The following is a 16173-nucleotide window of genomic DNA, read 5'->3' as shown; positions in this document are numbered from 1 at the left end:
CTAATTTTTAGTTATTTTTTCAAATTATTTAAATAAAAAATCTTTTTTAAGAGAAATTTGAAATTATTATTTCAAAATTGATTTTTTTTAACAAACTATAGTTTAATAACTACCTATTTTACTAAATAACTGTTTTAACAAGCAAATTCTATTAAAATTTATTTAAATCTAAACGCTTTTTTTTAAATAATAAAAACACTTATCTTTCGTTTTTTTTATATCACAATCACTTTTCAATGTCCATTTGTGTGTCTTCTGGTTCGGCTGGTATTGTTATACCACCAGTGTCAATATTCTCCTCCTCTTCCCTTGGTATTTTCAAAAAACAATGCATTGTTTCCTCGTCCTCTTGTTCTATCGGTGGCACGGTTTTTAAAGATGTCTCTTTCGATGGCAATGTCCCTTCAAGATGCTTCGATGGTATTTGTATCGTTATTGTTTGTGAAGTACCATCGGCAGATGTTGACGATGACATTAAATTTGCTTCTATTGTTCTGCCAACTTTTGAAAAAGCACCCAAACAACTGTATATTAATTGAGCTGCCGCAATATTGCCAGGGAAAACTTCAACGTTCTCGCCGTCTGCAACTAATTCGGGTACATTTTTTAGTAATTAAATAAATTAAATATTTCAATAATTAAATAAAACATATTTTTAAGTTTCTGATATCAGGGTTCCTAAAGAAATCCGAACCTAAAATTCCATACCTTTTCCATTATTTCCAGGTCAAATTTTTAGGAAATTCCAGCGGAATTTTAAATTTAATTTCCACGTCGTATAATATATATTATATCTTAAAATTTCTAATTGAATTTCATTTGAAGAGAAAAAATAAAAAACAGGAAAAATTTAAAAACTTTTAAAAATTCCAGGCCTTTTCCATGATTTCCAGAAGCCTTTTAAAAATCCCATACCATTTCCATGATTAGCATGATTTCCAGATTCTATAGGAACTCTAAACATTTTTTCTTATCTTTTATAGCATTTAGCTTAATTATTTTTGAGCTCTTGAAAAATACTTTACATGTTTAATAGTCTCGACTCTTTAGTAAAAAATCTAAAATTATCGAAAATTATTAAAATTTCAAAAAACCGAATTTCTTAAAATTCAACATTTTTTCTTATCTTTTATGGCATTTAGCTTAATTATTTGTGTGCTCTTCAAAAATACTTTACTTGTTTAATAGTCTCAACCCTTTGGTAAAAAATCTAAAATTATCGAAAATTATCAAAAATTCAAAAAACCGAATTTCTTAAAATTCAACATTTTTTTCTCTTTATTATGGCATTTAGCTTTATTATTTTTGTGCTCTTGAAAAATACTTTACTTATTTAATAGTCTCGACTCTTTGGTAAAAAATCTAAAATTATCGAAAATTATCAAAATTTCAAAAAACCGAATTTCTTAAAATTCAACATTTTTTCTTATCTTTTATGGCATTTAGCTTCATTATTTTTGTGCTTTTGGAAAATACTTTACTTATTTAATAGTCTCGACTCTTTGGTAAAAAATCTAAAATTATCGAAAATTATCAAAAATTCAAAAAACCGAATTTCTTAAATCCAACATTTTTTCTTATCTTTTATGGCATTTAGCTTAATTAATTTTGGGCTCTTGAAAAATGCTTTACTTATTTAATAGTCTCGTCTCTGTAGTAAAAAATCTAAAATTATCAAAAATTATTAAAAATTAAAAAAAAAATTATTAAATCCTTCGAAAAAATTTAATTATATTTATAAATAGTAAAATTCTTTGCAAAAATTAAAATATTTTTAAAAAAATTTCACTAAAGAATTCAATTTTTTTCTTAATTCGTTTTAAAATTTTTCAAAAGAATAATTGAATTATTTTCTAAAGTTTAAATAAAATTCAATAATTAATTAGAATTTTCAAAAATTTTTACAAAATTCTTCGCGAGAATTCAATTATTTTTAATAATTTTCAGAAAATTATTCGAGAATTTCCTTATTTAAATACAAAACTTAATTTTTCTTCTATAAGAAATGCATAATGAAAGTTTGATTTTTGTAAAAAAATTTTTAGGAGATAAAGAAAATCGACGGACAGTTTAAGGTTTTCAGTATTTTCAAAAAACACCAGAAATCTGAATTTTTGTACCATTTCTATAAATTTGATATTTTTTCACTACTTTGCAATAAAATTCCTAAACTTTTCTTATTTTCCCGACCTGTGACATCTGAGTTCTTGTCAAAATTTATAAAAATATAAAAACAAGTAGAAATAATTTGCGTTTTATACCAAAAAAGCGGTATTTTGTTGCAATAAGTGAAAGCAATGTCAAAACAGTCCCATTTAATCAAAATAAGTCGAATAAACCTTTTTTTAAAAATAGTTTTCAGAAGTCAAGGTCTGAAATTTTTTTAAAAAGGAAAAAATTATCAGAACCGAAAAAAAATTAATTAAAGGAAAAAATAAAGTAAATAAAGTATTATATTACCCTTATTTTGGTTGGAAACTTTAATGAAACCTTTCTCATGGTCCTTGATGTGTTGTACATAACTTTCTTTCTTGACTGTTTCAAATGAACACAATTCACAAGTGAATACTCCCGAGAGTAATGGATGCTTCGATCGCAAATGATTTTTGTAACTATTACTCTGTATCGCCGAATATGGACAGTGCGGGCACTTATAAGGTTTAACTCCTGAAATAAAAAATATTTTTTCATCTTACGAAACGACTGCATGGAATTAAAATAAATAAATTAACAAATTAAAATAAATAAATTACTTAATTAAAATAAATAAATTACTAAAATAAAATGAATAAGTTAATAAATTAAAATAAACAAATTTATAAATTAAAATAAATAGATTAATACATTTAAATAAATTAATAAATTAAAATGAATAAATTCATAAATTAAAATAAATAAATTCAATAAATAAGAAAAAATTTATACCTGTGTGCCTCATGGCATGTCGACGAAGAGAATTATGATCCCCTGTTTTATAATCACATAATTCGCAATTAAACGGTTTGTCACCAGTGTGCTGCCGTAAGTGCATTTGCAGCATAGATTTTCTCGCACTCGAATGTCCACAGACAGTGCAAACGTAAGGACGTAATTTTGAATGAACGGCTTGTATATGATTCTTCAAACATTTTGAATCTGCGTACGTCTTTCCGCACAATTCGCATATTTTCGATGTGTACCAACGTGGAATCTCCGCTGATTTACGATCCAAATGAATGACTCTATGATTTCTCAATTGGCTCGATTGCTTGAAACATTTACCACAGTCGGGACATTCGTAATCTTTATTTACATTATGGACTTTCATGTGCGTTATCATTTTCACCATTGCCGTACTTTTATAAACATTGCAAATTTTACAGGACAGAAGATCGATATCTATGAACAAAACAGAATTCTTAATTTAAAAAAAGAAATCTCAATTAAAAAGAAAGAAATTCTAAATTAAAAAAAAAAAAAGAATTCTTAATTAAAAAAAAGTATTCTAAATTTAAAAAAAGAATTCTCAATTCAACAAAAAAGAAACTCTCAACTTTGATTCAATTGAATAATTAGAGTTTAATTATAAAATATCAAGAAAATTGGCAATCCTCCAAATGTATTTTGACTTCGAGGATTGGTAATTTTCTTGATATTTTGACGAGTGATAAATTCTACTGCTATTTAGAATTTAATTCGAGTAACTAGAATATAATTCAATTGAAAAATTAGAGAAATGAAAATAAAGAAAAAGAAGTGCAAATTTATCGAATAGAGAAATATTTCCTCACCTTTTTGATGTGATTTCCATAAGTGTAAACTGCATTGTTTCCATTTGGAGAATTTTATTTGTCGACAAAAATTGCATTTGAAACGATTTACATTTTGGATGTCATCGTGACAAACTACATGCTGTTGCATTTTTTCACTGTCACTAAATTTATACGGACAACCTCTATACGTACACCTGCAAATAAAGTTTACATCAGTAAAATAGTAAAACAGGGATGCTACAAACATTTAATTTTGATTTTCCCTTGACTTTTGCCTAATTTACAGACAAAATTTCTACTTTTTCCCTGACCCTAAAGAATCTTCTGATTCACTCTAAAAATTATTAGATACTTTATAAGAATACTGTTATTGTAACTTCTTCAAAATTATTTTTATCATTTCAATTCAATGATTATTTTCTACAATTTTTAAATAAAATTCCTCATTTAAATCAAATAGTAAAACATAATAAAAATGTTTCATTACATTATTTACGAATTCATTTAATTAATTTAATCAATTTCTTCTTCTAAAGATGATCGAGTGATAAAATCATTATTTTATATTATAAAAATACTGTTACTGTAATTTCTTCAAAATTATTTTTATCATTTCAATTCAATCATTATTTTCTACAATTTTTAAATAAAATTCTTCTTTAAATCAATTATTTTTAATAATTTTTGATAAAGTTCTTTTGCGAATTTTTAAATTCATTTTTCTACAATTCAACTTTACACGAAATTTCGTTTATTCGAAAATTCTTTAATTAATTGTATATTAGAAAATAAAAGCAAGAAATAATTTTTTAAAAAAATTCAGTTAAACTTTTTGAAAAAAATTAATTTCATAACATTTTTTTAATTTAAAGTATGGAAAATTCAGATTTTCAAAGATTTTAATTTAAAATCTTTACAAAATTCAATTATTTCTAAAAATTTCAATTATTAGTAACTTTTATAAAATTCAATTATCAAAAACTTTAAATGAAATTTATTTTTTTATCAATTCAATTATTTAGATACAAAAACATAGATAATTTATTGAATTATTGAATGTTTCTTAAAATTTAATTCTTATACAGATAATTTTATCAACAAATTTTTAAATAATATTAAATTCTTTTGGCAAATTTTTAATACAATTTTTAAGAATTATTACATTTTTCGAGGAATGTGATTAAAATCGTATTAAAAATAATTGAAATTCTGCAATGAGTTTTATTATTTATGAAAATAAATTATTGCAAAGAATTTTATAAAAATTTTTGAAAATAATTGACTTTTTTCGGAAAAATTTATGCAAATTTTACCTTTAATAAAGAATTTCTGTGAAGAATTTTATTAATTTTGAAAATAATTGAATTCTTGTGATGACGATTGTTATTTATGAAAAAAAATATAGTTGAATTTCAGCGAAGAATATTACTATTTATTAAGATAATTGAAATGTTAACAAGAATGTTTTTTTAATTTTTGAAAATAATTGAATGACTGGAAAGAATTTTTATTTATAAAGATAGTTGAATTCTTTCAAATTGCTTTAAAATTTAAAAAACTGAAATTATAATTTCAACAGAATTGAAACTAAAATTTTTCAAAAAAATACTTCATTAAATAATTTTGTGATTGTTCTTCAAGAATTAATTTTATTTAAAAATAAATTATTGTCAGAAATAGAAACAAATTTATGGTTTCGAATTAGAATTCGTGGTAATTTCATAGTTTATGAGACAAACATAAAAGACACAAAAATTCAGAATTTTCTTACAAATCCTAAAAATTTAATTTCTTCCAGTACTTTCAATAAAAATCCCTGACTTTTCTCTGAATTCCCTGACCTGCAGCAAACTTGTAAAAGTGGTAAAAATCTCCTCCCGAAAAAAGATTACCCTTCAATACTTACTTTACTTTTTTCTCCTTTACATCAACATCATTCTGCTGATCGTTTTTCGCTTCCGGAGATTTAATTAATTTATTTTCAGAACATGATTCAGCACTAATATTATTGTCATCGGTCAATAATTCCGTAGACTCTAAACTAGAACTACTTTCTGTACTCTGTCGTTTGCCACTTCGATCGATCAATTCGTGATCCTGAAAATTTATAATTTTTGTAAATAACAAAACTTTTAGTTCATTTTCATTTTGGTTTGCTATTTAATTATTTTTTTTAAAAAAAAATTAACGTACGTCTATCATGTGCTTCTTGCACTCCTCGATGGTTGAGAAACAAACGGAACATTCGCCACACATGTAAACCAATTTTACTTTATCCGTTTCATCGACAATTGTTGTCTCCTGAAAATTGCAGATAAAAAAATATTATAGTTTCCAGCAACAATTGAAATTAAATTTAAATTCTTGAATTGAATTAAAATTCTTAAAGTTAAATTGAAAGAAAAATTTATGTAAAAAAATTGTCTTTACCTTTAACTCCTTGTTGGGATTAACGTGAGTATCCTGTAAATGAGAGAGCAATTCCGATTTATCCTGTGACGAAAAAGGACAAATTTTACATTTAAATGTTGTCACTACTTCAACAAGGTCATGTTCATTTATTTGATTTTCCTCATTGTCTTTTGTTTGATGATTGGTAAAATTTTCATAACATTTGTCATTGTCCACGTCTTCGGAAAATGCTTCAAATGTCGTTTCGTTTGCATCATTTTCTTGCGATATTGGAAGAACATTATCACTTTGATTATTATAATTTAAAAATTCCGATTCCTCTACACTTTGGAATTCATCATTTTTAAAGGCATAAATTTGCCCCTCTATTGAAACTAAAGAAATTCCTTGACTCTCCTTTTTTAAATCAATACCCTCTAGAGAATCAATTTCAGTGTATTCCTCAGCTTTTGATTCTTCAATTGTCAAAACATTATTTATTAAATCGCCGGGAGATTCTAGGGAAAAACTTTCTGCATTTATATTACAACTCCAATAGGATTTTGTTGTTTTTAATTGTTCTTCTTCACTCATAATTTAGAAATAATCTTGATTACACACCGGAATGACCTTTAATAAAAAAATTTTTATTTCAACAATATTGTCATTTTAGGAAAATTGTCACTGTAAGAAAATTTTGTTTTATTAATAAAAAAGAAGACTTGATAAAAAAAAGTTTGTTTAATTCTGTAATGGAGCACTTATTTATGTGGCCTATAATAAAGAAAATAATTCAATGACAATATTTAGTAATTATATAAAATTAATAATTGACATTTGCATAAAGAGTTCAAAACATAAATTTTACTGTAAATCTGATTTTTAGATAATAAAATAAAAAAATAAACCGACTTTTAAAAATATGTCAAGAAACTAACCTCAAAATTGTCAAATATCCAGTACTGTTTCCAAGAACTGTGATTAGAATTCTCGTCATAAGTAAATAAAAATATACATATCTTACAGAAATGTGTAGTTTCTAATTATGTAAATATTTAAATCACATTCTATTTACTTTATATTCAAAGTATTGAACAAAAGAAGTATTCGGTCTACGATTAAAAAACTCTGTAATCATAAAACTGCGTACACACTGTATCGATCTGTTAATGCTTTGTTCATACACCCCAATTGCCAGGGATGGAAAACAACTTTCCGAAAATTAACGCAAGAGGCTCTGGGATCACGTGACATTTATTTACATAACCTAAAAATATCCAAAAAGGAAAACGAGGAAAACTCCGAAAAAAACCTGTCTGGAATTGTTAATTAAATAATTGTCTCCTTTGTTCGGTAATGTAATTGTTAACATGTCTGAGGGATTTATTCATTCAGTTAAAGTACCGAGGTTGTATAAAACTGTCGCGAAAGTTGTACAGAACGTGCAGGAAAACGGAGCGAGTCTCAAACAATTGATTTACGAACAAAAGCACACGGTGAGTTTTTTTTATTGTCACGTGTCACAAAATATATTATTTAAATTATTCAAAAAACAAAAAAACGTTCAAATCAAGAGAATAATTAATTAGAATAATTAATATTAGCCAAATATATTTTTGACAAAGAAATGTTAATTGTCTTAAGGCTGCGTCTACAACAGAAAAAATAATGTGTAGAAAATTGTGTAATATATAGTGTAATTGCCCCTGACAGTTGTCAATGCCAAAAACAATACACATTACACTACAAATTACACATTATTTTTTTCTATTGTAGACGCAGCCTAAGAAAAATAAGTTGTTACCAATTTTCTCTTACTTTTTGTTCTAAATAAATCATTTTAAGGTTTAAAAATTGTTCTCTGTGAAACCTGTTGTCAAAGCAGATGAATTTTTTTTTAAAAGAATATTTGCAAAATGCAATTACATTCATTGGGGAATTTAAATTTACATTTTGTGTACATTTACATCTTTGTGATAAATTTCAAAACTCGACTCTGAAATTAAGATTGTCTTTCCCTTGTAATTAAATATTCATCGTAAAAATTCTAATAATATGAATATTCAAATTAAAAAAATTAAATCGTTTAAAAAATAAATATTTGTTGCTAAAAAACAGTCATGAATTTTGTTTTTTTTCTGTAAAACAGAATGTGCAGGGTGTCTATGCATTGGCGTTTAATACCGTTCGTCATGGCGATCAATTAAATCAGCTAATACGCAAAAGTCAAATTCTCTTTAAGGAGCAACGTTTGGATCCGTGGTTAACTCGTGTCTTGATAACAGAATTAATATGGGGCAAGCAGTGCTTAAAATCAGAGTCCAAGCCAATTCAAACAGTTCTCTCATACGAGAATTTATTCCGAGAGGAAATGAAAAATATCACAGAAGATGTAGATTTTTCCAAAAAAGGTAATTCTATTAAATTAATCTTTCTCTTTTCTTTACAGCCATCTCTTTAAACACACCAAAAATTATCTAATTTCGAATCCATGGTTTTAATTATTCGCAATAATCGAATTAAAAGTAGTCGACATTCAAGATTGAAAAATATTTCTCTCGGCGATAAAAATAAACGTCATTCAACGAAAAACGATTTGGATAATAATCAGGAAACATCATCATCATCAATAATGGGAGAGGCACAAGTTTTGGGATATCTTCTTATATTTAGTGTGGCAATGTTCACATTGCCATTCGCAGCATTTTTTGGTGTCAAGCATATTATGGAGGAAGAATTTCACGCTGAACGATTTATGACAAATTGTGTTTCCGTATGTGCGGCGGTTTTAATTGTCAATATTATTATTGCCGGTTACGCATATTTAGGTTTTCAGGAACCTGACGATCCACCAGTGAATCCTAGTGAATCTTCAATATCAAAAGACGATCTCGATAAAAAGGACGAGTGATTTTTTTCTCATTTTTTAAGAGACTTTTTTTCAAATACGAATTTTAGTATATTTTAGTAAATAAGGAAACTTTTTTTAATTTTTATCTAGTCTCACAAATCTTACAGTAACGGAATATTTTTTTAAATATTACAAAAAATATTTTATTAATATATTAAAACTAAATGTTTTTATATGTAATATTTATTAATATATTAATACATTAATATTAAAAAATATTGAAAAGAAATATTTTTGTAAAATCAAATTGTATTTTAAAAATGTAGTTCTTTTAAAAACAGCAACATTTAAAAAAAATTTAGTTACTGTAAAACAATAGGAAGTGAATTGAGATTGCATTTACAAAAATCATGCATTTAAAATTAGTGAAAAAAAAAATAAAATTAATTTTGCGATTTTACGTACTTATAAATAAACATTTCTGTATGTTTAAATTTATGGACAATAAAATTTTGTAATTTAATTCTTAATAGATTTTTTAATATTGTTTTTCCAGTAACTTAATTCATTTTCGATTAAGTCATTTAAAATCCATAGTTTATTATTTATTATTACTAATAGATATTATTAACAAAAAAATATTTTCACAATTTGCTTTTTATGATTTTCTTTTAAACAAATATTTACTTATATTAATTTATTGATAATTTTGAATTTTATATTTCTTTTTATGTAATTTTCTTACAAACCATTTTTTGTCACTTAATGTTTCTCAATTCTTCTTTATTCTACGTGAAACAATTTTTCAGTTACAAAACCACGATACGTGAGAGTAAATACACTAGCAATGAGTGTGAACGAGGCAATTGAAAATTTTCAAGAGGAAGGTTGGAATTTTCAGTCTGGATTTGAGAATTACTCCTCGTTTTTGAAAGCAATTTCGAACCTGAATGAGGAAACGTTTGTTCAAGATTTTCACATTCCAGATTTACTCGTTTTTCCTCATGGAACGGCATTTTTTAATCATCCTGGATATAAATCCGGTAGCATTATTTTACAAGACAAGGTATTCAGGAAAAATTATTTATTAAACAAATAAAATAATTATTTACTAAACAAAAAAATTATTTACTAAACAAATAAGTTGCTAAAGGAAAAAAATTATTTGCTAAACAAAAAAATCATTTACTAAACAAACAAATCATTTGCTAAAGAAAAAAATTATTTACTAAACAAACAAATCATTTGCTAATGAAAAAAATCATTTACTAAATAAACAAATCATTTGCTAAAGAAAAAAATTCGTTTACTAATCAAATAAAAAAAATTTATTTTATTATTATTTTTAATATTTCTGTATCAATAATATATTAATTATTACTAATAAATTTTATTTGCTTATATAAAAGCTAACTTTCGATTTTTTATTTATGGAATTTAAATATTTTACAGGCGAGTTGCTTCCCCGCATTTCTTTTAAATCCACCGATTGGATCGTCGGTTTTGGATATGTGTTCAGCACCCGGAATGAAATCGACTCATTTAGCAGCAATTCTCCAAAACAGAGGGTAAATTTTTTCAAATAAAAAAAAAATTTTATTTTTAATTCCAAATTTAAACTATACATTTTCTGGAAATTTTGAATATTTTCAATATTACAGAAGCGAAAATTTATTTTTCAACCGAAAAATTATTCCACACGTAAAGTTTTTTTAAAACTAAAAAGAAATAAATTTCCAGTCTTAAAATTTATTTTTCTCTTTTTTTAATTCTAATTTAATTTAATTTAATTTTTAAATTTCTAACTACAATGGAAATTTATTTTTGTTAAAAGAAATGGTATAAAAATCCACAGACAATTTAGTTCACAGGAAAAGTTTTAAATATACAAAACATAAAGCGGATATTTTGATACTATCTCAATTCGTACGTTATCAAAGGATATATGTTTCTGCTTCAGTATGTCTTGTAAATTTTTTACTACACGAAAGAATTTGTCTGTGACACAATTTCCAGTTAAATTTAAAACACATTCTGAAGATTTTAAAAACATTTTCAAAAAAAAAATCTCGTTAAAAAAACATTTTAAAAATAAAAAATATGTCTTTAATTCGAGTATTTTTAATTATTTTTCAGAAAAATTTTTTCCATTGAAATGGACGAGAGAAGATTCAAGACACTTTGTGATTTTATCGAATTGACAAATTCCCGGTGTGTCGAAACTATTAATAAAGATGCTTTAACCATCGATTCAACGCAATGTCCGAATATCGAATATATTCTAGTCGATCCCAGTTGTTCTGGATCAGGTAAATAAGGAAAAAAATGTCTTTTATAAGACAAAATTTAATTTTTAAAAATAATTACATTTTTTGAAAAATTCGATTAAAATTAAAAATTAAAATTAAAATATTAAAAATAATTGAAATTTTGCAATGAGTTTTATTATTTGTGAATGTAATTCAATCCATAAGAAGAATTAAAAGTTTGTATAGAATTTTATTAAATTTTCTTTTTAATAATTGAATTCTATTGGAAAATTTTAAGAAAATAGTATAGATATTGAAAATCATTGAATTGAAGAAAATTTTTGAAAATAATTGAATTTTAGAGAAGAATTTAATTATTTCTAAAGTTAATTGAAATTTTGATCAGAATTTTTTTAAATTGTTGAACATAATTGAATCGAAATTTATTTGAATAAAATATTGACTTTTAGTATTCATAGACAATTTAATTATTTAATTACTATTATTAATTATTGAGTAATTAATTATAGATAAATTTATTTTCCAGGAATGGTGGACAGAGAAAAAGTGAATGGAAAAATTGAAAAATGTGCCCCGGGTCGATTGAGAAGTCTTCAATCATTTCAAGTTCTTCTCTTAAGACACGCTCTCTTAAATTTTCCCACAGCGAAGAGAGTTATTTACAGCACGTGTTCAATTCAACCGGAAGAAAACGAGCACGTGATAGACGAAATTCTTTCCGATATTGGCGAAGCCTACAAGCTCGTTCCACCCAAAGAATTACTTTCTGAAAATTGGATAAATTTTAGTTCTCTCGATTATAAATGCCAGGACAATTGTCTCTACGCAAGACCCGAAACTGATTTCACCAATGGATTTTTCGTCGCAGTTTTCGAAAGGGATTTTAACGTTCCCCTGCCCGAATATAAGCGAAGATCAAAAGCCAAAAAGGATCAAGAAAATAAAATTCAAAATCAAGAAAATAAATTCAATGACAAGCAAAAGGAAGAGTTGCCACGTGAAAGTGAAGACTATCAGGAAAATGATGTCGAAATGTCAGAGAATAAACCGGAAAATTCAGAAACTAAAGAATGGGTAATGACTGCTTCACAGAAAAAGCGAATGAGACGAAGAAAAAAACAAAATAAATTAAAATCGGCAAATTCACAAGAAGAAAATCTTCCTGGAAATGATTGTGAATTAATTCCGAATTCGGAAATAAAACCCAATGACATAGAATCCAAGGACCAGTTGGTCGATTTGGAGACAAACGACAAACCAACGGAGAGAAAGAAGAAAAAGAAAAACAAAACCAATAAAGAATCGTCGACAAAAATCGAAAATTTCCCTGAAGAACCAACTTCCACTGAAGAGTCATCAAAAAACGAAAAATCGACCATTTCGACAGAAATCGAGAATTCTTCTCAAGATCAAGAGGAAAATTCCCAATCGAAAAAGAAGAAAAAGAAAAGAAAATTAGAAAATCCCACGGAAGAAACAATTTCGAAAGAAAATTCTCTCTCGAAAGAGAAGTGCAACTCTTCTTCAGAGCGGGAGGAAAATTCCTTACGGAAAAAAAAGAAAAAGAAGAGAAAATTAGAAGAAAATTCCACAGAAGAAATAATTTCGAAAGAAAATTCTAAATTTGAAAAACCAGACGAAAGTGAAGAAAAATCTCCAACTAAGAAGAAGAAAAAAAGCAAACTACCTAAGGAACATTCACCAGATAACGAAGTCTTATTACAAGGGGAAGTACCGGAAGAAAAGAAAAAGAAACATAAAACTAACGAGGCCGTGGATATTCCAGTAAATAACCATGAAAATGAAAATCCAACAAAGAAGAAGAAGAAAAAAGAGAAAAAATGATACAAAGAATTAGAATTGAAAAAATAAATTCCACGATTGATAAAAAAAACTTTTTTTTCTTCTACTCCTTTTTTTTCTTCATCTTCTCCTTAATAGTTTCTAAAATGTTCCTCCTTTTTTTTCTCTTTCGAAAGTCATTGATTTTGCAATGTTTCACGCGTGCCTGATGTTTCGTGGCTTTTACCATGAGTGTAATAAGTTTACGTTATTTTTAACCGTATATTTGTGATAAGATCGCAAAATATGTTTATCGCTAGTTTCGCGGAACCCCTTTTTGTTACCTGCTCACGTCAACTTTTGCTGCAGGTATTAGTACAGCCAAGACGATAAAAACCACACAATAAGCTCGAAATATTTTATTCAAAATAGTTTTTCATAATACTCAACTTTATTTGCATAATCGTAAATGAGAAACATTCTGACGGACGGATAAAAATAGAGGATTTTGAAAAAAACGTTATTAACAGTTCGTTTTCTCGATAAATGAAAAAAATACAAATATTGTTATAAATTTTCCACTAATTTGTTGGTGAAGTTAACAAAGGTAACAAAATTATGCAAAATATTTTTTTTGTGCAGAAAATTATAAAAATTTAAATAGAAAATTATTTTTTCTCCTAAAAAGTTGATTATATATATTATAATATTGATTATATTATATTAGAGGAAAAATATATTTCTTATTAAATTTGTATATATTTCTGTATATAAAAAGAATATTTTGCATAATTTTTCGAAAAAAATTTGAAAAAGAAAAATTTGTAAACAAAATATTTTGTTTGTTTTCATTTTTTTGTTTGTTAATAAAAATATTTTTTTCTTGAAAATTTAAAATTAGTCTACGAAATAGTTTGCGAATATATTACGGTAATTAAATATGAATTTAATGGCTCGGGGAAGCTAAATAAAAATTTTAATAATAGAAATATAATAAATTATATAATGAAGAAGATGAATAATTCATAAGGGAAAAAGTCATATAAGAATCTATTTTAGTCGTAACTAGAAATAGAAAGATAATTTAAACGTAGAAAATAGAAATTATGTTTTTAAATCCGAAGGAAAATCAATATTGAAACATGTTCAAAAAGAAAAGAAAGAATTGTCTTTTCAATTAAATTAAATTTTTTTTTTTGACAACTAATGAAAGAATTTTTTTCCAGAGTTCAAAAAATTCACCTACTGGTATAAATAAATAATTATAAAATTTTAATAAAACTCATTAAAATTTTTCGCAAGAATTGAATTATTTTAAATTATTATTAATTATCTTCTACTTTAATAAAAACTTTCAAAATAATTTAATTATTTAAAGAACTATTTATAAAATTACCTTTTTGAAATAAAGAAAAATAATAATGAAAAAAATGTACAATTAATAATTAATTATTAATTGCACATTTTTATTTCATTTTTATTGTGAACTTTACAAAAATTTTTATTTGCAAATATTAATTTCAATTTTCGAATAATTTCATATTAAAAGTTTAGAAATATTCATTATTTATTAACAAAATTATTATTATTTAATTAGATATTTCAAAACAAAAATTTTTATAATAATTCAAATATTTTGAAAAATAATAAAATTCTTTGTTCGAATTGATTTATTTTCAATGTACAATTATAATAAAAAAATATTATTTTAATAAAATTCTTTACAAAAATTCATTATTTTCAATGAATTTCTCAAAAAAATGTAATTATTTTTAAAATGTTTAATAAAATTCTTTAAAAAAGAATTCAATTAGTTTCAAAAATAACAAAATTAATCGAAACAATTCAATTATTTTTAAATCTTTTAATAAAATCCTTCTAAAAAATTCAATTATTTTTATATTTTTTAATTAAATTATTCGAAAGAATTTAATGCATTTTAAGAATTTAAATAAAATTCTTTAGAAGAATTAAATTATTTTTTAAATTAATAAAAAACTTTTTATAAAATTCCCCCAAAAAAATCAATTATTTTTAATAACTTTGATAACATTTTTTTTTGCAAAAATTCGATTATTTTCAGTTCAATTATAACATAATAGCACCTATTATTGAAGAATTCAATATTAAAATATTTTTCCTTAAAATCTCTTAAATTATCTCAACAAAATTACATTAAATTTCTAATTAAATGGAAATTTTGTCAAATTTAATTGAAATAAATTTCATATTTTAAAGAATTTTATTTTTTTAGTTTAAAAAAAAATTTCAAACATAATAGTACCTATGTTTAAAGAATTCTAATTAAAAATTTGGAAAATTTTTTATGGACATTGGGAAAATTTTTTTTTATCGTCAAATTAAATTTTTTCGATATCTACTTTTTTTAATGTTAAAGCCACTTTTTACTACTTTTTAAAATTAATTAATTTAAATTAATTAAATTTAATAATAATTTTTTTAATAATAATTTGAAAATCATCTAGTGCGAAGCCTGATAAATAAAAGGAGAAAATATTAAAATTATAAACAGAATGTAAAAATATTTTGCATAATTTGTAAAAAAATATTTTCAGTATTTTTTTCAATAAAAATATTTTTTTCTTTCAATCGTTGATTATAATAATTATGTAAAAAATTAACTATTTGCCTTAATTTCTAAGTGCAACTAGAGGAGAAAAATGTGAGATCGCGTCTCAAGAATCGATCCGAGCATAACAATGCTTCTGAAGCAAAAAACAAAAAAAAAAAAGGAAAAAAATGCTAACATTCCAAGTCCGCATAAGGAAAAGGGACAAAAAAAATTAAGTTTCGTGCTTAACTTTAAAGTCGAAGGGAAAAATTACTGGGGCATGGTCACTTCTGCGTGTCCACTCACTCTTGTTGCAAAGTCAGCATTTTATTTTGCGTTCTCAAAAGCTTTGGAACTTTCGTGACTTAGACAACTTGACCTGATTAATGACGATGATTCGATAGGACGTCATTACAAAATATTCGTCCTTCCGCTTTTCATAAAAAAAACAAAAAAAAAATTACAAGAAAGAAACAAAATGTATTGAAATTCAACTTTTAATCTCATTCTCAAAAAAAAAAAAATGTTAGTAAGAAAAATACCAAGACATAAATT

General features: G+C 24.7%; 2 protein-coding genes across 2 annotated transcripts; one reads left to right on the top strand and one right to left on the bottom strand.

Moving 5' to 3' along the window:
- Positions 1–77: 77 nt before the first annotated feature.
- LOC122503075 (zinc finger protein 99-like) lies at positions 78–7261 on the bottom strand. The gene is made up of 8 exons (XM_043613499.1): positions 7082–7261; positions 6183–6773; positions 5946–6053; positions 5659–5849; positions 3771–3946; positions 2926–3378; positions 2461–2667; positions 78–588 (listed from the first exon to the last, which is right to left on the bottom strand). Exons 2-8 carry the CDS (start codon positions 6735–6737, stop codon positions 227–229), a joined length of 2052 nt encoding a protein of 683 aa, XP_043469434.1. The 5' UTR covers positions 6738–6773; positions 7082–7261; the 3' UTR covers positions 78–226.
- Positions 7262–7378: 117 nt separating this feature from the next.
- Positions 7379–13583, top strand: LOC122503068 (28S rRNA (cytosine-C(5))-methyltransferase). Its single transcript, XM_043613493.1, has 6 exons — positions 7379–7639; positions 8293–8554; positions 9804–10060; positions 10447–10562; positions 11131–11303; positions 11791–13583. The coding sequence occupies exons 1-6, from the start codon at positions 7514–7516 to the stop codon at positions 13107–13109; spliced, it is 2253 nt and encodes a 750-aa protein (XP_043469428.1). The 5' UTR covers positions 7379–7513; the 3' UTR covers positions 13110–13583.
- The last annotated feature ends 2590 nt before the right edge of the window (positions 13584–16173 follow it).

The sequence above is a fragment of the Leptopilina heterotoma genome, unplaced genomic scaffold (assembly GCF_015476425.1).
Source record: "Leptopilina heterotoma isolate Lh14 unplaced genomic scaffold, ASM1547642v1 Lhet_108, whole genome shotgun sequence".
NCBI classification, from domain to species: domain Eukaryota; kingdom Metazoa; phylum Arthropoda; class Insecta; order Hymenoptera; family Figitidae; genus Leptopilina; species Leptopilina heterotoma.
This window is presented reverse-complemented; position numbering and strand designations above follow the sequence as displayed.

Coding starts and splice junctions, on each gene's coding strand:
- LOC122503075 (XM_043613499.1), bottom strand. CDS start 6,737: ATGAGTGAAGAAGAACAATTAAAAACAACAAAATCCTATTGGAGTTGT. Junction 5,850..5,945: donor GCAAGAAGCACATGATAGAC/GTACGTTAATTT, acceptor ATAAATTTTCAG/GATCACGAATTGATCGATCG. Junction 3,379..3,770: donor ATGGAAATCACATCAAAAAG/GTGAGGAAATAT, acceptor TTTTGTTCATAG/ATATCGATCTTCTGTCCTGT.
- LOC122503068 (XM_043613493.1), top strand. CDS start 7,514: ATGTCTGAGGGATTTATTCATTCAGTTAAAGTACCGAGGTTGTATAAA. Junction 7,640..8,292: donor TTTACGAACAAAAGCACACG/GTGAGTTTTTTT, acceptor TCTGTAAAACAG/AATGTGCAGGGTGTCTATGC. Junction 10,563..11,130: donor GCAATTCTCCAAAACAGAGG/GTAAATTTTTTC, acceptor ATTATTTTTCAG/AAAAATTTTTTCCATTGAAA.